General features: G+C 42.1%; 1 protein-coding gene across 1 annotated transcript in view; it reads right to left on the bottom strand.

Moving 5' to 3' along the window:
• The window catches only part of NUAK1 (NUAK family kinase 1), a 49,733-nt gene that overhangs the window by 4,498 nt on the left and 24,097 nt on the right, over positions 1 to 21,138 (bottom strand). Inside the window, exons 3-6 of the mRNA XM_080557996.1 lie at positions 9,222 to 9,373; positions 7,869 to 7,934; positions 1,213 to 1,332; positions 809 to 941 (exon numbers count right to left, since the gene is read on the bottom strand). Of these exons, the coding sequence (XP_080414122.1) occupies positions 809 to 941; positions 1,213 to 1,332; positions 7,869 to 7,934; positions 9,222 to 9,373 (471 nt within the window). The remainder of the gene's footprint in view (positions 1 to 808; positions 942 to 1,212; positions 1,333 to 7,868; positions 7,935 to 9,221; positions 9,374 to 21,138) is intronic.

The following is a 21,138-nucleotide window of genomic DNA, read 5'->3' as shown; positions in this document are numbered from 1 at the left end:
CTGGGCAACCTGTTCCAATGTTGTCAACTCTAATAATTACAAAACTTGGAAGAAAACAGAGTGGAATAGGGATATTTTAAACGCTCTATATATGACTGCTTTCAGATTTACTTTTTTTCATAAAAAGTGTAGTGTTCTGTATATTTTAAAGGATTTTTTTTATAAAGAGAGTGACAAGGCAGCAGAAAAATGAATGGATGGCAAAGAAATGATGAGAGATAAATATTTAGTTAAATAATACATATACACATTTTTAAGGCTGGAAAGAGCTATATGTCAATGACCCAGACTTAGTTGATGTTTTTCTGTCAAGTGACAGCTTAACGTGTTATCCTCTAAGAAGAAATAAATGCAAACACAGTGACATTTAATTCAGATTTTGGCCTAGCTTCTCAGATAAGAGGCTGCTTTGCCCTGACCATTCACCTTCTCTCTGCTTATGATATACTACAGTGCAGTCAGAGGGCTGGTCTTTACCAGTATGTTGTATCGGTTTACAGCTTGTCTGAACAATTCCACTTGCAATAGCTAACAGACCTTCCACTGCCATAGATCTAGTTAAAAGAGCTTGCTGAAGCTTCCCCAAGGCAATAAAATCTATCTGCTATAAAACTTTCATTTCAAAAGGGCTTTTGGTAAATGCTGTACCCAGATGGGAATTGAGAGCAGATGAAGTCAGCAGGGGAATGAGAGATTTTTTTTCTGTGTCGTTCTAACGTGACACCAAAATATTCTGGAAGGCACAGGGCAAATCCTCCATTCCGAACTCCTGTCAGCTCAATACATTGCCCTCACTCCTTTTTTATACCTGAGGTCTGTGTTGGCTCACGATATTCTCCACTGCTGATCTGCCTGATGAGATTTTTGTGATCAAAGCCATCAAAGGGCATCGTTCCATAAACCAGAGTGTAAAGCAATACACCAAGGGCCCAGCTGTCAACCTGAAATACAGAGACAATGCGTGTGAAGCCCAGGAAAACTGATCCCCGCCATTCTCCCTGCCATGTCCAGATGCACCTACCGATGGGCAAACCAGCATCTAACATTCGAAAAAACACAGGTAAAGCAAACAAAGGCAGCTCGAGAACTTTCAATACGGGAGACACCGACTCACACATACATGTGCAATAACTCTAGTATTAAGACTAACCCACAAGACCAGTACCATCAAGGACATCCCCGTACCACCACAGAAAAACTAACCCTTCTTACCTCTGGGCCTCTGTAAGGTCGTCCATTAACTATTTCAGGGGAAGCATACAGTGGGCTTCCACAAAAGGTCTGCAGAAACTTGTCTTTGTGATAGAGGTTGGAGAGTCCAAAGTCAGCAATCTGTAAAGACAATTGCACAAGGCTTCTGTAACATTAACAATATCTCAATGTAACAGAAAATCCTTTATCGGGAAGGACTAAGCTATACATGACCCTGCTGTAAGGCAGGGCTCTCAACATGGATAACCTCTCAAGTTCACTTGCCAGCCCATTATTCTATGATTTCACGGCTTTTTTAGAAGGCCTCCTAGAGAAGAAGGGTCCCCAAGTTAAATCCTCCAGATTAGGAGCACGGATGTTTTGATTCCATTTGCAGACAGGTCACTGCCAAGCACAACCATCAATTAGTGATTTTTTGCTAGATGAACTGCATGTGCTTACAAAGACAATTTCATACCGGGAGGCACTGGACTATTGTCCACTGATTACTCTTCATATTGTATAATCATTAATACCAAGGGAATGCAAACAAAATGTACTACTGTTCTTATATTGCACATGCAAGCCCAAAGCCAAGACCTTTAAAAACAAGAGGAGTGAGGCAGGCGTGTCATAGGAAACTAAGTGTAAGATTACAAAAGCAAGTGATTTTTGAAATCATGTGGAACATAGCTCTGCTTGAAAAGAGGGGAAAGTGAGGCAGACAATAACTATTACACATTCAGGGACTCCAAGCTGAGGAATCTGAGTCGTTAAGCAAACGAGATGTCTATCATGAGATAATAAACACAAGTCTGGTTCCTAACTGGAAACAATGGGCCCAAATCTGGCTTTCCCAACACAAACAAAACTCCCCTTGAGACCGTTGGGAATCTTGCCCATGTAGGAATTGCAGGATCAGGTCCAAATAATTTGTTTACTTCAATTCTCTGTTCTTGTTCAAAACAAAGGCTGAGGATAGCAACACTAAATACTCCCACAACCTTTGCATTTCCTTTGTTTCTCTAGCAGAAGGCAACACATCTCATTTTTTATCTTGTTTGAAACCTAAATGTTTTTGTTTCCCAGAGATACTTTTATGACTGCCCACTACTGACATAGCACATACATAAAAGACATAAAGCACAGGCATAAAAAAGGTATTGTCAGTTTATAGCTTTAAGAGACAGGAGCTTTCTCTGGGTTTTCCTCACCTTATTCAGGCCTTTTCTACCAGAAAGAAATTAAACCCCAGAAAGAAACAGTGATTACTTGATATTAAAAGAAAAAATTCAAGATAAGACAAAGTGACCAGAAAAGAAAGGGAATTTACCAGCAGCAGCAATCACTCTTGACTTTCTAAAATGTGTATCACCATTGCTGCTAATACCTGTTTAACTGCAATGTTTAGCAAACTCTTGGGAGACATAAAGTCTTTGTCTCTGTTAACTATCAAAACTAGACCAAAAAATGTCATAGTTGAGACTGAAGTAACAAAGTTGGTAAAGTACAGACAGAAGTTCCCAATTTTCTTTCCTTACCATGCAAAAAAAATATTTATGGACAAAGTGAATATATGAATATCCATAAATACCTATCTATATATATATACACAGATACACTTTTATGTTAAAAATATAAACTTCTATTTTAAAATATCATTTTCACATTTTTTTGAGGTCACAGAGCAAATATGAAATTTCATATTTCCCCCTCTCCTGTTTTGATGTTCAGTGTGTGCAGGTATTCCACTGACAATTTGGATTCACAATATCTTGCTCAAAGAGCAGCCGATTCCTGTTCATTAATATTAATTCATTCCACCACGTTCATTCATGGCTTGAATTTGCTCAGTCCCCCAAACAGCATATCATCAACCCACAGCAGAAAATTCAACCCTTAAATAAACGTGGTTTGTAAAATCATCATTGTATGGCTGGAATGTCATTGAAAACAGCTGGTGTACAATTGCAGTCTGCAAACATATTCTCATGGCTCAGATTGCACTTAATTGCTCTGAATTCCACTTTCTTATCAAGTCACCCTGACTGGCTTGCAGGAAGTTGGTTTTAAGTCCTATGAAGTGTGCCCTGTCAATCATGGGAAGAATGGGATCATTTCAGCACTGAAACTTCGTGCTGGTCACTGAGTTTTATTTTAGTTCAGGATGCAGCTAAGACAAGGACAGACACTGCACAGTGTGATTCCTTAAGAAAATACATTCCCTTAACACCATGGAATGTATAAAATGCATGTAGATGTGCATGAATATATATAGGGATACACATACCATTGTTCACACTAAGAAACTCTCAGACTGGGCATTTATGTTTTCATTTTGACCATTCAGGAAAAGAGTATTTATGTTACAGTCCACTCCCATACTCACAGACTGATGTTTATCAGCTTTTCCCATTAAAACTGTCATGCCCCCCCCAAAACAAGATTAATAGAAGCCAACATTACTTCATGTTCTTGGCACTTAAATGGAACTAAGGCAGCAAGTCAAAAAACTTCCTAAATTGGGAGGAGCTGGGAAGTGGGCTTTATTCCCCTCACTTCAGGAGGTGAATGTTTCGTATTTACTGTTACTCTGATCAACCAGATGTAATTTATTGTTTAAGCGTCGACTATAAATTCCATGAGGTTTGCACTTGTGGAAACTGTCGGTTTTGCCCCACTTAAGAATCTGTCTTTTTGTACTGTAGACAGAAAAATAATTAAGTCTCTTAGAGCAATTGAAATGCATGTGCAACGGGTGAGACTTCCAGCAAGGTAAATCCCAATTACATATACTTACCCTGCACGTACGAAACCCTCATGGGTTCTCGGTGGTTAGTCTGATTGGTGTCCCCTTACCAGCCCAAGTGAAAGTGTAGTTAGTGGGATTATGTTACTATTATACTTGCATTTTTGTCTCCTTCTATCACTTTGGGGCTGATCATGCAGTTTGCGTCAAGCTCTGCTAGACATCTATTTTAGGTGCAATTCCCAGTCCAGGAGCCGCCACAGCCCTGCTGTGAGCGAGGAGGCTCTCTCCGTCGCGCCGGGCAGTGTGACAGAGGCATCCCTGAGGGTAGCTTGTGGCACAGGACAGGGACACAGCATTTGGATAGCAAGAGGCACTAATTCCCTGGCTGCCACACCGTGCAGCAGTTTCTCTCCAGCTCGCTGCGTGCAGTTTGGGGGATTTAGGCACTGAGGAAGCACTGCAGTGCTGCACGCGGTGCATGTGGTCCTCATCACGCTGTTTGCAGGAGCTTCGGGCTAATGGAGGCAACTACACCCTCACCCCACTGCTAGTTCTTCTAGCAAAGTCATCCCTAGAGTGAACCAAACACTAGGATCTCAGTCCCTCTAAGACTACTGGAGGAAAGAAAGGATTCAAGGCTTTTTTTCAAGACCACAAAGGGCGGGTGCCTAAAGCTGGTGTGAACCTCTTCCACTCAGAGCTCTCCAATTCACCAGCTGAAGGCAGCTCCTGCAGTGCTCTGGGGCTGCCTTAGCCCTGCTACCTGTCTAACCCTGCCCACCCCAGCTGCGTTAGGATTATGAAGGAAGATATCCTCTCAAGAGTATGAAATTGCCTCAGTTGGGTGTACATCTGGGGAGAAAGGCAAAATAGCATTTGATGAATTGGCTGGATTAAACCCTTGTACCCCACAGATCTGTGTGCATGTTCAGTCTCGTAAGTGCTTAAAACTCATTTATTTATTTGTGTTTGCTGTATTTAGGGGTTTTAAGTAATGGTTTGAAGAAAATACTACCACATATACCAAGACACTGAAAAACATACCTATCTAACACAGATCAGATCACTTTCTTCCCCTCATTGCCCTCCAGCTCTGGCCCGTAGACCAACAGGACTCTTCAAAACTTGTAATTTTCTGTCAGCTTTCAGACACTGGTGTTTCCTAGTTGCTGTACTTCAACACAATTGTTTCCAGAGACTTCTACTCACTACTTTAACTTAAGAAAAAAAGCTAATTATGTTTCCAAACACCATTTCATGACCTTCATTTCTATAGCTAAAATTTACGAATAGTTTCCAAGTTACTGTAGTATCATGTAAAATGGCTTGGGGCCCTTTTAGGTTGGATAATAACTTCTGATGGATTAATTGTCCTCTTTATTTCCTGTCCTGGAATTACTGCTTGAGTTGTGCTGCACGGATCTATTTTTACCATATCTTATTAATTTTGTCCTCACGTTACTATGACATGTTTGTGTATATACTGTAGCGTCTAGATCATTGGATTCTTCAGAAACATGTTTTCAATTGCACGTTGCACCCAGGAACAAAGGGATTCCTTTCATTTTGTCATTCTTAAAATCAGACTGCCAATTTTGTAAGTGCCTTGTAATCCACTGAATGAAATGTAAATAGTGAAGGAGTACAGATAAGACTATCACTCCATTTCTAGAAAATGTCTTCCACTGAGTACTTGAAGCCATCAGTCAATACCATCCCCCAAACTGCATATTTCTCTTTTTCCGCCTGAATAAACCATATATAAGAATAAACTATATAAATAATCTCAGAATCAGGACCTGATAGATTTGCTCCTAATAAATAATTTACAGCTCCATATGTGTTTCCTTGCCAACGGTTACTGTTTAGTGAAACAAAGAAAAAGTGGGAAGTAAAATTCTGTGCAAGTAACACAGAAACCACAGTAATGCATTCAAGGCTTCAGGATCAAGGAAATAGCAGCGGTACGTTTAACATCAAGTATTCAAAGCTGGGCTTAGTCGTGAGGTAGGAAAGGTGTAAAAAAAAGAAGGGAGAAAAAGGTAAACTACAAAAAAAAAGAGTTGCCTCTTGAAGTAACCCACATTCAAACACTACTGATAGTGAGATGCATAAAATACAAACTGCTTCCCCAGCTCGTTTTATTTATTAGCTTCATGAGACTTTGCGGATACTGCTAGCAGGGGACAGCCAGAGAGCCTGCAGCCACCCATCCACGCGAGGCAGCCTTGTCCACTGAGCTGTGCTCTGAAGTCCACAGAGAAGTAATGGGGGAAAGGCTGGAAATACACAAAATACCCACATGGCAATTTAAACATCATTTAGTTCAGGGAAGGGCAGCCTTCGTGGAAAAGGTGAATCCAAATGGTTGGACCTGAATTTCTTGGCACAGCAGTGCCCGTCTCTATGGCAGCTGAAATACATCTGTGGTTCTGCGGCCCCTGGGTCCCCATCCTCCCCCACGCCCCCGCAGGAAGATCAGGCTCCCAGAAAGAAGACAGGGGAGGCTGCTGAGCCTTCTGACAAAGCGCAGCTCCCCAGAGGCTCGGGGAAGTGATTGGTTTTGCATATGAAGACTACAGTGCCGAGATCCAGGCCACCGCAGCTAGCAAATTCCCCAAATTCCTCTTTTCTCTCAAGAATTCCCTGATTAGCTGGGAAGATAGCTTGGTGCGTAATGTGGAAAGAAAGGTCATCCTGCCTGCGGAAGCCTGTTCCGTATACAATGTCCTAGAAAGGCGACTTTTTGTTTTCAGCGCTGCTGAGACCATCTGGGGCTGCCGCAGGGAGCAGCGCTGCGGGAACAGAAGCGGAGAGGTTCGCTCTGACACGGGATGTTAACAGCAAAATGTCCAAGCGCTGCATAGGATGGGCCTTCTGTAAAAGCCTATTTTTAGAAACCGCATATTTATGTGTCTTTAATCCACCAGTTGATCCAAGTTAGCTTCTGTCATCAGTGTTACACAGATGGCGGCTACCATATGCTACTTTCCATTTCCATTGCACATCAGCTTAAAATGAAGACAATCTCTCCAGCGTAAGCAGGAGGCAGTGCGTGCAGCCTCAGGACTTTCAGCAGAGAAAAAATGAAAATCCAGACTATTTAGTTGGCTACGCAGACAGCTCCTTGATTGCTTTCCTTTGTTAATTAAGCAAGGATGCCCAAGAGTCAGCAGAAACGCTTTGGCGTCCTTGCCTCTGTCTGGTTGCCTGCAAATCAGTGAACCCAGCTAGCCAGGCAGGAACAAAGCTGAAAGTGGAACAGGTTCAGCCACCTGAAATCTTCACTAATCCCTGCATTATTTATCTTTGTGTTGCAGCTTTTAGCAAAAATGGAAGAAGAAGGGAAAAAAGGTCATTCCCATGCTTTCACTGGGGAGCAATGACATGGAAATGACATCACTGACATCACTATCCAAAGTATACGTTTGTGTCTGGAGTTCCAAGGCCACTTCCTAATGAAGCACATGTGCTTTACTAGGTTTATTTTGAAACTCTATTTGCTTATTTTCCAGCCATGATCAAAAGGACATTCAGAGTGTTCTGTAGGAGGCACTTGAACCCTGTAGACCAGGAGGTTTTTTTTTCTCTAGGCCCAGCAGCAGTCAGCAATAATACCATTTGTAAAATAAACTAATTTGCACAAAACGTGCTGCTGTTTCCACCAGTAAATAGATGCTGCTTTGAGAATCGTGGTCTTTGGGTGGAAGGACAAGGCCTCCTCCCCCAAATTTTGCAGAGCTTCAGTTAGTGTGTCTGATTCATCACCAGTGGTGCTCTTTCCCCAACCTCCATACCCCTGAGCCTCTTGCCAGATGCTGTTGCTTAGTAGCTGTTGCCATAACACTGGCTCTTCTAATACCTTGGATAAAAATGCTACAAAACATGCAAATCCATTCCGAGAAGATGAGAGAAAGAATCCTACCTTAATATTAAAATTGTCATCAAGAAGGATGTTTTCCAGTTTTAGGTCCCTGTGGACAACACCATTCTGAAATAAGGAAGGATGAAACAGAATATAAGAAAATATTGGGCAAATCAAAGGTGAGCTGACAGGGTGGTCTTTGCATCTGCATTTCAGGGCTGATTTCACTGTCATAACACTCACGGCCCAGTGACTAATGACAGGCGATGTATTAGTCACTTGGTGTGTGGTTAAGGGAAGAATGACTGGAATCTGTCCTCCCACAAAGCCCGTAAAACAGCGGGGGGGGGTGGGGGGGGGGTGGGGGGGGGGGTGGGGCGGGGGGTTCTTTTTAGAACTTAATTCCAGCCCGGATCCTGCCCCCACTGCATGAAAGCAATATATTCTTCCCAGGCACCAGAAAACAATATCTGTCAATGACGTTAGTCCTTACAAAAGCCCTCCTTCCTCCAATGTGCAGCCGTGTGGATCAGGGGAGTTAAAATCCTAAAAGACTGTAAATGTTAGGGATGAAAACGAACAAGCTGGGTTTAGGTCAAGAACTTCTTTAAAGAAATTTGGGAAAAATTAACTGCACCAAAAAGGCCACTGCAGCTTTTCAGTGCTTCACAGTGAGGACTTTGAAAATCTGCCTTGTTTATCAGAATTCAAATAGAGATTAAAATGTTCAAGAATTCAAATAAAAGACTGTGTTAGCTGCTCGTTGGCTTTAGCCTCATGCAAGTTTTGGCTGTATGCAGCAGGGATAAAAGGTCCCTGACAGCCAGTCAGTTGCTTTGGGTTTAATTGCTTACAATGTCATTCTACTGGGTACCATGATGGATAAAGTCGTTAGCAAAGGGTATCTTTCTAGTGCTCCTCCTACATCTGGAAAAGTTATTTCCAACTATCCAGAGTGAGTACATGCTAAAGCTGAACACTCATGGCTTTCTCCAGCCTATTTTGCTTTCATGTGTTTTATATCCTTTATAAAGTTCTTCACTTGCATATTGAAATTGTGAATCATCATTAATTTCCATATATTAATATTAATGTACTAGAATTTCTATGTAATGCCTTTTCTAGCTAATGTAGTTAATTGTTTTTTTATGTCACGAGAACTAATTCCACAGGAAAAATGGGATGTAGGGCTAATGTAAGAGTGTGGCTGGTAGTATGCCATAACACAGGAAAACACCCTTAGTCTTTAAAAACAGGCAGAGAACTACTGTAGCACTTTCACTCTTCTGGCGTACTGATATAATCACATGCTGTCATACTTAATAATGAACGCTGTTGCCACAGACGTGCTTTGAAATATAATCACTACTCAGCCTTCAAATAGCATTTTTTAACATCAAATCCTTCGCTCACCTTGTGGCAGTAATGTACAGCAGAGACTATTTGTCGGAAGAAATGTCTTGTCTCTCTTTCGCTCAGCCGCCGCCTCTCACTGATGTAATCATACAACTCTCCTTTACTTGCATACTCCATGATGATCACAATCTTATCTTTATTTTCAAACACTGCACAGGATAAAAGAAAAAACAAAAACACAGTTGATCCAATACATTTTAAAAACACTTTAAAGGGTGAAGAAGACTTAGGATGACTGAACGCATCCTGTGTCATCACTGCAGCCTGGAGACAGACAGTCCCAAAACCTAGCTCTAAAGCTAAATTTTCCCCCAGAAAGGTGAAAACATTTCAGATCAAGAGAAGGAAGTCAAGGCTTTGAGGAGCTGCTGCCTTTCACACAGCTAGATGAAAGAAGGTCTTTGCCACTACAACATGGGGCCACAGTGGCAAAGCCAACTTTATCCTGGTGAGGTGAGGCGGACACTTGTGCCAATGACACCTGAATTTCAACCCTGGCTCCAAGAGGGACTGCTTCTTACCTGTAGTCCTCTTGGGGCCAGGTGACAGAAGGAATCAGGAGCTATCTCATCATTTGGAAAGGGTTAATAAAAGGGATAATAGATTCTGTTTTCAATGACTGCCTGATACAGAATAGCAATTTGGCTTATAATGACTGTTGGTTCACCTGCCACCAAAACCCAACGCACTGATGCAGGCATCCTCTCCTAGCCCAGCTCTGTGCAGCAGCACCAGGGGCACAGACACCTGAGATAGCAGTGTCTACGATGTCTCTGGAGCCATACAGCTCTTGTCAGCATGGCTCTGCAATCCATCTCATGCACACGACTCATCCTCACGCTCACTTATGTCCAGCCCCTGCCGCAGGTCCCATTGCATGCTGTAGATATGTCCTTTGCCACTTGCACAGAGCCGGCAGCGATGCGCAACTCCCACGTAAGTGGTGCAAGGCACATTGATCTCATACACGTCACAGCATGGCTGTTCTTTGGGGCTCAGTGTACTTCATGCCACGTACTGTCAAGGACTTCACTGAAGTTGTAGATAACTAAACACTTAATCTAGTACAGCTGACCATGAGAAGTCTCAAATTGCCACAATGCCCTGGCTGCTAAACAGCTTTTCCCTTCTGACACCAAAAATCCTCCGCAAGCCACTGCAAACATCCTGCACCTGCCATAAATAACCACTGCTCATGTTAAAACGTGGTGACTTTCCTTCTGTTTTATTCTGTGGTAGCAGCATGCTGAACCCATGTCACACTGGCAGCAAAACATCTTCAAATTAATGAGGTTATAGAGGTTATTACAAAAGGATGCTAGCTCTGACCAGCCCTACTGGAACAATGCCTTCCTACATCTTTTTAGCAAAGCCCTGCCAGTAGTCCTTAGGGTTTAAAAACAAAACGAAACAAAACAAAAAACACTTTAGGTTTTGCAGTGAATTGCAAAGCTGCCTTTCTCAATGCGTAGACATTTGCTGCTCTTCGGTTTTGTCTCATGTCCTCTCACACCTTGTCACTCAACTCCGCAAGCCAAAGCCTCTGCAGCTCCCTCTAACACCCCTGAACCCCAGCCAAACAGCTCTGATAAAAGGGAGAGTGAACAGCCAGATAAAATTGGCCGCTCACTTGTCTGTTGGCCTCGCTGTACCCCGAAGCAGAGGCTCCTGCCAGTGATTACATCCTATGTGCATCCTCATTAACAATAAACTTCAGAAACTGGAAGAGCTGTCTCTGGATGGATTATGCTTACAGTATCCTCTCCAAGAATGACAGACTGATATTGTCTGGGAAAAACTGAACATACCCTGTGTCATAAACGGAAGTGCTGTGATGTGTTACCACTGATGCACAGACTCACTGCTCTAAGCTTGGAAATGGTTTTTAGAAACAGAGCTGTGTAGGAGAGCGAAAAGTAGTTTCAGTATGCTGAGACAAATCACTGAAAATGCTTTTATTCAAGAAATTTGATTTAAAGGAAAAAAAAAAAAAACATGATCAAACAGCTGGTTCAATGAGTTAGGAGTTATTATATGATGCATGCATAAGGTGAACTAGCCACGTGGCACCATGGATCTCAGCAGACTCTTACGGGAGTGCACTCCAACAATACCAACTGAGGAGCATCATGAGCTCCAAGGGATGTTTGCCTCATCAGAGGGGCACAGCCAGAGGAGAAAGGGCTCTTGGCTCTTCCCACCTCACTCCCCTGGCTGCTAGCACCCTACAAAATGTTCAAGGTTGCTGATGAAATGACAGCGATAACAGTCCTGCTATGATGTGACATTTTTCCAGCCTATGTTTTTATTAAAGTTTTGCATTCATCACTCAGTCATGAGGGCTTTCTCAACCACCCCCCTTGCTATTCTGAAGTATGAAATTCTAAAATTCAATTTCTCTGGACTAAAATTTGCCATATTAATAGATGTCCTGATTCAGACATATTTTCCCACCTTTATACAGAAATGACACGGTGAGCACTTGGTTGAAGGCATGTGCATTTAAAGGTACTTTCTGATTCAAATTTTCTCTTATGCCCTCTAGGAAACTGAGATAATACCTTAAAATTGAATCTAGTAAATCAGAAATCACTGAATTTTTTGAATTTTTGTCATAAACATGCACATGAATCAATGAGAGCAGAAGCACCCCAGTAATTCATATTCAGGTTTCACCCGATCGGGACATACTTGCTGTTTTTCTTCATGAGGGAGTGCTATGAACAGGACCCTTGGACTTAGATGACATTACAGAGGCCTCCTCATCAAGACTGTAGCTGAATGATTACAGAATTGCACAGTAATTCCTCTCTTCCCCTTGTAATAGAGGTGAATGGAGAATCTTTTTTTTCAGGGAGGTGGAAGGAATTTTCTTTAAAAAACGCTTCATTTCAGTTTAGAGCACCTCCATCATATCAGCTGAATCTCATGAGAAGGTGTACAGCTACTTTCCTGCAGAAAGGGAACTGAACAGTGTACAAAAATGCCTTAACTGAGAGCTCCCACCGAAGGCACAGGGAGTGGAAAGGCAGTAGGATTTATGTCTATACACACACACACACACTTATAAAGGAATTCAGTGGTCAAAACAATCAGGCACGTGACAAGGTGGTATTCTGGCAATTCTCAGCCCATCAGACATGTACACCATGATTTTCACAGCAGCAGTTAGGATGCCAGGCAGGCTTCATCCAGACACTTCTAAATTTCCCTTCTGAGCACAGTGTGCAGTTTTATAAACATACGCTCCAAGAAAGCATTGTGGCCAACGTCTGGGGGAAGAGAGGAGGGCATTAATTAAAGGCTGGATTGACTTACTGCAAATAATAATGAGGTAATAAATATACTGCCCTGTTAACACCTGGGTTGTAACCTGCAGGCTGATGACGGACAGATTGCCTCCATACAGCTTCTGGGCCGGCTTGGTTCGCTCTTTGTTTTCGTTGCGTATGATTTATTATCTGCCACTCTACTGCATATTCATTCCGAAACTCGCCCCCGCCTCGAAGCGTGCCTGAACCCTGCTGCAGCTACCGCTGGTGGAGGAGCGCGGCTCTGGCAGGGTCCCCTGCTCCACGAAGGCCCCGCCGCTCACGGCCGGCAGGTCGGCCATGTCACGCAGGCCTGCCTTCAGCTGCTCCTCAGCCCCGACCAAGGTCAAGGGAAGGAGGGGGTTATGTATGGGAAAGGTGGGGTTGCTCCTGCTTCTTTCAAAGCACCGATACTCTGCAAACAGAGCTGGTTAAATAAGATAAGTGCCGGTATCAGCACCCAGACAGGTGGCAGCAGCAGAGATGGCCCGTCAATCACGTACTGAGAGACGGGAGTTGCTTAGATACGAGGCATGAGTTCCACACGTTAGAGGAGAAAGCAGCAGGAGAAACACTTGCTACAAGCTGTGCGTCATTTATTTTTGAGCCACTGTGTTTATTTCTACTGCTCCACAAGCCAAGATACATTGAGAGGACTGCAGCAAGGCTTTGGTGCGGCGGGAGGGCTGCTGCACCATCTCAGCTGTACCGGTCAAGCGGTGCTGGGTAAGATATGAGGGCTGCAATCTCAAGTCCATGAGACTAGCAAGAGTACTGCCTTAATGCACAGAGAAACAGCATCTTCCAGCGAGCTACAAGCCTGCTTGTGCTTCCTCTGTCCAGCCCTAAGAGCCTTGGCAGAGGCTAACAGCAGTGCTCTGCACAAGCAGCAAAGGGCCCTTAAGTTGCAGTGGTCAAGGAAAGATTTCTTACAACTTTTCTTTAAACCCTTCCTGTAACTCTGTTAACTCTGTGTTTGTTTATTTTAAAAAGAAGAAAAAAAAAAGTTCTATACTTCTCAGCTGATAATTGGAACCAAATCTGTTGGCTTCAGAGCTCATTGAAGAATAAAAATGTGAAACTGGGAAAGAACTTCACTTCTCACTACCAAAGACATATCTGAGACGAAGTACATTTTGTAACGTCAACAATCTGTCTCTTTCACAGGCTGTTCTACTACAGTAATAATTCTTGGATATAATCTCTCCACTTATTTATATTTAGAGGCCATGAAATGATGAACTCAGCTTCTATCTACAGCTTTCCATCTTCCAAATAGCACTGGTAGGGAGCTTTTGCTAATCAGCGCTTTTTTTCTTTTCTTTTCTTTTCTTTTCTTTTCTTTTCTTTTCTTTTCTTTTCTTTTCTTTTCTTTTCTTTTCTTTTCTTTTCTTTTCTTTTCTTTTCTTTTCTTTTCTTTTCTTTTCTTTTCTTTTCTTTTCTTTTCTTTTCTTTTCTTTTCTTTTCTTTTCTTTCCTTTTCTTTCCTTTTCTTTCCTTTCCTTTCCTTTCCTTTCCTTTCCTTTCCTTTCCTTTCCTTTCCTTTCCTTTCCTTTCCTTTCCTTTCCTTTCCTTTCCTTTCCTTTCCTTTCCTTTCCTTTCCTTTCCTTTCCTTTCCTTTCCTTTTCTCTTTTCTTTTCTTTTCTTTTCTTTTCTTTTCTTTTCTTTTCTTTTCTTTTCTTTTCTTTTCTTTTCTTTTCTTTTCTTTTCTTTTCTTTTCTTTTCTTTTCTTTTCTTTTCTTTTCTTTTCTTTTCTTTTCTTTTCTTTTCTTTTCTTTTCTTTTCTTTTCTTTTCTTTTCTTTTCTTTTCTTTTCTTTTCTTTTTTTCTTCTCTTCTCTTCTCTTCTCTTCTCTTCTCTTCTCTTCTCTTCTCTTCTCTTCTCTTCTCTTCTCTTCTCTTCTCTTCTCTTCTCTTCTCTTCTCTTCTCTTCTCTTCTCTTCTCTTCTCTTCTCTTCTCTTCTCTTCTCTTCTCTTCTCTTCTCTTCTCTTCTCTTCTTTTTTCTCTTTTTTCTCTTTTCTTTTCTTTCTTTTTTTCTTTTCTTTTTTCTTTTTTTTTCTTTTCTTTTCTTTTTTTATCTTTTCTCTTCTTCCTTTCCCTTTCCCTTTCCCTTTCCCTTTCCCTTTCCCTTTCCCTTTCCCTTTCCCTTTCCCTTTCCCTTTCCCTTTCCCTTTCCCTTTCCCTTTCCCTTTCCCTTTCCCTTCCCTTCCCTTCCCTTCCCTTCCCTTCCCTTCCCTTCCCTTCCCCTTTCCCCTTTCCCCTTTCCCCTTTCCTTTCCCCTTTCCTTTCCCCTTTCCATCCCTTTCCTGTCCCTTTCCTTATCTTTTCCTTCCCTTCTGCTAAATTATTTCTTTAGCTACACAGGCATCACCTCTGCTGAAACTGCAGGACAAGTTTGGCACTAGATGAACATACTCCCTATCCAGCTTACATGCTCCTAAAGACGGACTTTACCCCCAAAGTGCTTAAAGCTCACACAGACATGGTTTTACAAACATCAGTCAGATTTTGTACTACATTGGACATCTCTTCGCTACGGCAGTTCACTTCTTTGGACTTATTTACTACAAAATTTAAAAAGCAAAACAAAGCAGAAAGCTTTTGCCCTTTCTACAAGCTTACAGGATGCTCGAGTCAGAGCGAGTGCCGAGGGGGTTGGATTTTTTTCCCGCTTAATGGACTACCTCCTCACGGGCTGATTCCATTTGGTTTACATGTAACCCTGGGGTAAGGATTTTAGTTTGTTAGTTTAAGAGGGGCGGCCAATCTCTTCGCACTGGAACCATTTGAATTCTCCTCATGCCTTTGCTCTCTATCAGAGCAATCTCCTAAATTAGTTCCAGTATGTTGACATTCCTTCCATCTGGTGTCTTTCCATTCAGCGGTATTTTTATTACTCTCCTAACAGCCGCAGACAGAAGTACCTTTCCACTGCTACAAAATGCTCTTTTATTAAAGGTCAGCCAAATCAAAAGAACAAGCGAGTTTGTTTTTAATTTTAGAGATGCAGACTAGAATAACCTTTTCATTCAGAAAAGTCATATATGACCCAGTTGCCTCACTTGTGTAATAAGGCAAGAATTATTCTTCAAAAAGACACATGAATACTGAAAAGTGTTTTTTACCTTAGAATTTCAGCCCCATGTGTCCTTTGTGTTCCTGACTGCTTGAAAAGGTTTACAGCCCCTTGATGTAAAAATACTTGAAAACTGTACTATGTATTTATTTATTTATTTACTATTATTATTAGTTTATGACTGTTTTTGAATAGCACATGTAGCAGCCATGAAAAAAATCCAAGGTCCAATTTAGTAAACCACTCGCATGCATATGCTTAAATTTATGCATATGCTTAATTATAATTGAAGATAACAAGATAAAAGTATGTGTTTTAAAGGTAAGCATATGCTAAATTGCTTTCCTGAATTATGGCCTTACTGCATCTCTTCTTAAATTAAAGGAATGTAGTTAAGATCCTGCAATAATCATTTTAAATCAGACGGCATGCTAGAATTTACTCCCTAGTGAGGGGATTAAATCAAAATGAGAACCATTATCCTTGACGAGGCTGTTTCTCAAAGAATTAGTCTGAGGATATGCATATTTTGCCTGTCTACGATTTAAAAAGGAAGGAGAGAAAAAATGAGAGTTGCTACTTCAGCCACAATACTACATGTTACACTAATTGTCTTTTGTTTCAGCAAAGAATATGAGCTAATTCCCCCTTTTTTGTTAATTACGATTACAAACTGCTGAGCAACCTCAGACAAGCAAACATTTACATTGCAGTGGGAGGCCTGTGTGAGGAAAGATAGAAATAAATTTCATTGCTGCTTGCCGTCATTTTGAGGTCTGAATTGAACTTGCCAGTGATCTCAAGCATTTGGGTTCATGTCAAGTCAGACAAAACATTGTTTAGGCAGTCATCCTGAATGACAGGAAATTTATAAAGGTGGGTATGATAACTGAGGAGTTAAGTTTGTTCATATTTGTTTCATTACTATCATCAGACTCTAGAAATATTACTTCGTGTTCTTGGATGTTATCAAGTGAAAACAATGGAAATAAAGCACTCTAAGCGCAAAAGACTACATAATTAGAGGAAACCAATTAGAAATGTGCTTAAATACTGTCACTGCTGAAGTACTTTCTGTTGGCTAAATTAAAAAAAAAAAAAAAAAAAAAAAAGCACATTCCAGCTTTCCAACTTTCATCAATCTTGTTAAAAGCCCAGTCAGCCACATGACGTTTTACGGGACTTGTATTGACTTTTTCAGGTGTTTTGCACGCAGAAGGGATCAAGTAATTAGGCATCAAGGTTTGTTTTGATTACGTCTGAAACACAATAGCAGAGGCTGGGCCTGCCTCCACATTGTTAGCCTGACACACATAGCCAGGCTGCTCTCCACACACATGGGCCTGCGGACCACGTGGCTGCTGTTCCTGTCCCATCCAGGGATGGACGCCAATGGTTTGGGAGCACCTGCCTGAGCCAGCGCTGCTGCAGGAACCCAGCTTTGTCAGCATGGTTCGTGCACCTTGCCAGATGCTACCCAGTTGGCTTTTTTGTGACGTGGATGCTTTCGATGTGGTGGCTTGACCAACACAACTCACGCAGCACTGCATGGAAGAGAGGCCTACACGCATCCGAAACACCAAATGTTCCCTTCCTTTTCCTCACACAGAAGTCTGTTACAAACTGTGAGATTGAACATGTGCTTGGCAAGTAAAATGAGCATTGTGAAATATCATGCCACCATCAGCACACACCGTCAGATTTTCTTCCGTTGTCTTTGGCATTTGGAAGTACAGAAAAGTTGAACTGATTTCCTGATTAACCTAAGCATGTCACCTCACTCAAGTCATTGCCTGCTTGGAGATACTTACGGAGCACCTTTCTGCTTATTTATTTATTTATTTATTTATTGTTCTTAAGAATATAAAAAATATGACCTAAAAAAAGTAGGAAGTCCCTCTTCCATGGGAAATTCATTTTTTTGGGCCTTGTTGTTGTAAAGGGTCCAGCACTCCTCTAAGCATCCTGGCCCCAATCCAGCGAAGCACTTAAGCATATGCTTTCCTTTCGTTACTCGCTCATGTTAATGCCATCCTGTTCCACGGGCACTGAATTTTGATCCTAATATTTATTCATTCTTCAGGGAATATCTTCGTTAAACTATTTCTACAAGCATGTTAGCAAATAATCTGTTCATTTTCAAATGTCTTTTGCAAATGGATGAACTTTTCTGGATGGTTATGCTGACCAAGGACAACTCTTCCTGCACAGAAACACTCACATAGGCACTGTATTTCATACTACAAAGACTCAAGAGCTCACTCCCGAATGTCCCAAGCATAACTTCACTTGCGTGATTGGTCCAACACATGTTTAAATGTTTACAGAATCAGGCCCTATGCTCTTCCCTGGTTTAACTTTTATAAAGTATTGCCAGATGGAACAGATTTTGCACTCAGGCTACTCCTGGAAAAATATGTTAGCTCTCAAAGGCTTTATTATCAAATCCCAGAGTTTTCAAGGCAAAAAAGAAATGGGGCAGAGGAAGGCGGGGTGGGGGGGAGACAGACAGATGAATGGACAGAGGCATTATTCTATAAATTAAAATTTATGTCCTGAAATCAGAACACGGCTAGCAAAGCCAGCTTCATTTATCCAGTCTCTTTCAAGGAGTTTAAAGTCACTTGAAAGAGCACTTCCCTTGCAGCCGCACTCGACAGATTGCCAATTACAGCCCTGCTGAGAAGTTGGAATTTCTTTGGACTCAGAACAGTACACCTACCCTCACAGTAATGGGCAAGATACGTTGCTTTTGATTTGGTTACAAAAAATATCATTAAACTGGAAAGCTTTGCTTCCACCCATTTGGATTTGCTTGGTATCAAAAAAAAAGATAAGCTTGTGTTTACATCAAGTTGACAAATTCAAAGGTTAATTGCTTTTAAGCAGGCAGGTCAAAAGGATACCTAAACAAGGATCCTACTTAAGGAAAACACATGTTTGTAAATGCAGTCCAAGGAGCTTTCAATGATATTTACAGAGGGATGCAGCATTGTCCATGCTAGGTAGATTCAGTGCCACCTGGCACCTACAGAAAGCACTCTCGGACGCACAGTGGCAGTCTGAATGCCTACAGTAAAAACTAGTGAGAGAGCAGAAAGATACCTGCAGGGTGGCTTCAGACTAAAAGTTAAGCATCTGATTTAAGTTAGTCAGCTAAACCTCATCTGCCACCAAAAGGAACCTCCAGTATGTCATTTATCCCACCCATCAGAAAAAATATCTCCCAGGAGGGAGCAAACCACCTTGTGTAGACACTGATCTCTCTTGACTAGAGAGAGGAAATAGACTTGAAGTGTGTCCCAACTGCCTAAATGTTGAATGGCTTAAATCTGGCGTGATGAAGCCCACCCCTGAAGACAGTGTAACTTCAACATTTCAAGTCAGATGATTGCAATATTATCACTCTTTATTGCCTCACTCAAGAGGAACAGACAATTGTGTTTAAAATCCCACTTCAATAGGATACAAGTACTTCAGTCCTAGATGTAGTCCCATAACTTCACCACAAATATACTCTAGGCTTAAAATGAAGCGTACACTTAAGAAGCACATGCTTAAGGGTCACTGAACTCACATCCTGATCTCTGGGCAGTACGTAACTGCTCCTCTGGACTCGGCTGCACATCCCCACATCTTCCCAGTACTACAATATCCAGTGTTACAGCGTTGGCTGCAAGAAGCTGAATACAAAATCTGACTGCCTGGAAAGGCTTGACGAGCTGTATAGCCACTACTCCTCTGCTCCGCGGAATATGGTCTTCCAATGGCCAAACCAAGCAGCTGACTTCTACTGCCTACCCCTTCAGGCCATGAGTTAAACACACGAAGCCATGAAAGGCTGCTCTGCTTTCTAGAAAACTAAAAGGAAACAAACCAGCAACAGAATGGAAAACCTTCCAGAAATGAGAGAAAAACTGCTTCCAGGTTTGTCTCTGCAAAGGGCTGCTGCTGGCTGACAGACCACAAGAGCAGAGCAACGCAGAAGGAGCGATGTCACCTGCCATAGACAACTCGGCCTCCTGGAGATGGGATGAAACCTCCACTGCAAAACTGCACTGGTTGTGCTGCAGAAGCGATGCTCCGCCCTCTGCGGGGCCGGAGGGGAAAGTTTTGCTCCCACGGGATTTTACTGTCTGCTTCTTAAAAATGCTGTAATCTTTTTAACTTTTACAAATGTTTTAACTCAGTAAAAGCTATTCAAACTAAGGATGAGAAGGGCAATTGGTCAAAGCACCGCAGCATGCTTAATCTTTTTTCTTTTGGAGTTCCCGTGCACATTTGAAATAACTTTTGTTCCATTTGCAACCCACATGCTGACACAGCATCCCTCCCCTTTTCTGTTCCCAGATCCTGTTATGAGTTTATTCAATAAAAAGACAGATATTAATCTCTTTTCAAGTAAAAGAACATGCTTTTGAATAACTCAATATGTGATACTGTAACAGTACTCCAAGCCAGCCCTTGTTTTAATCAGTTGTATTGACTCTCGGAGTGGAGCTGCCATATACATATCATCACCTTGAGCGTTTACCTCATGGGTATGTAAATATGAAGGGCTAAATTCAGGCTGCCTGTTCTGCACGTGGGGGAAGAGGTGATCCTCTCGGATGAGGCCACCCAACCCGAGTCCCTCCAAACCTTTGGAGCCCACAGCCCAGGTCCACGGTGCTGCTGCTCTTCTTATGGAGACCCAGCAGTGGACCTCTCAGCCAGTGTCTTTTAGCACGTACCCAGCCCGAGCTATTTAGCTCTGGGATGTTACAGACTTAAGGAAGGAAGGAAGGAGGGGGATATTTTCCTACAGGGCGATACTCTATAAATATATAAACAAACAAACAGGAGAACGGAAAAATGCCCCTGGCTTCCTGCTCCTTGCTCTAAACCAGGGAACAGCAGCTCCCAGAGCCAGGAATTCAGGAATACCAGGCTTCACTGCCATGTCCCAGGAAGAAAGGAGCTAGAGGAGAAAGACAGGAATAAGGAATAGGAATGACATGCCAGAGACCAGACTGACAGAAAACCATGCAGAGGTTGATAGGAAGTGGATGCTTGGATTCAGAGGAAAAAAGCAGCAAACACAGAACCATGGCAGGTAAGGGAGGACCAAACTTAAGACAAATACATGTTCATAAATAAAATGCAAAGAGCTTTCAAAGACTTTACAGACAGATACAGCATTGCCCATGCTAAGTAGAGCAAACAAGACTGGTCTTGTGCAGCCCTATGAAGAAAAGTCTGTGAGGACTGGCTGAGGGGCTGGGGACATAAACTGATGTGGGGCTGATGTGAGCAAGGGTGGAATTAAACTGAACTTTCAATGGGAGCAAGGAGATGAGATGATACATGCAATGATTTCCACCTGCCACAGAGCGCTTAAGTCACACACGAAGAAGTTGCTCCAGGCAAAGGGTTATGCATCTGTCAAACACCGATGGTTCAGAGAGAAGACAGTACTCACACGGTCCCTTTGGTAAGAGGTAGGTTACACTACGAGTAAGGGTTTGGTGCATGATCTCAAGGAACATG

Source organism: Anser brachyrhynchus (assembly GCF_964034855.1).
Source record: "Anser brachyrhynchus genome assembly, chromosome: 1".
Classification (NCBI taxonomy): domain Eukaryota; kingdom Metazoa; phylum Chordata; class Aves; order Anseriformes; family Anatidae; genus Anser; species Anser brachyrhynchus.
Note: the sequence above shows the minus strand (reverse complement) of the source record. Positions and strands in the feature narration are given on the sequence as shown.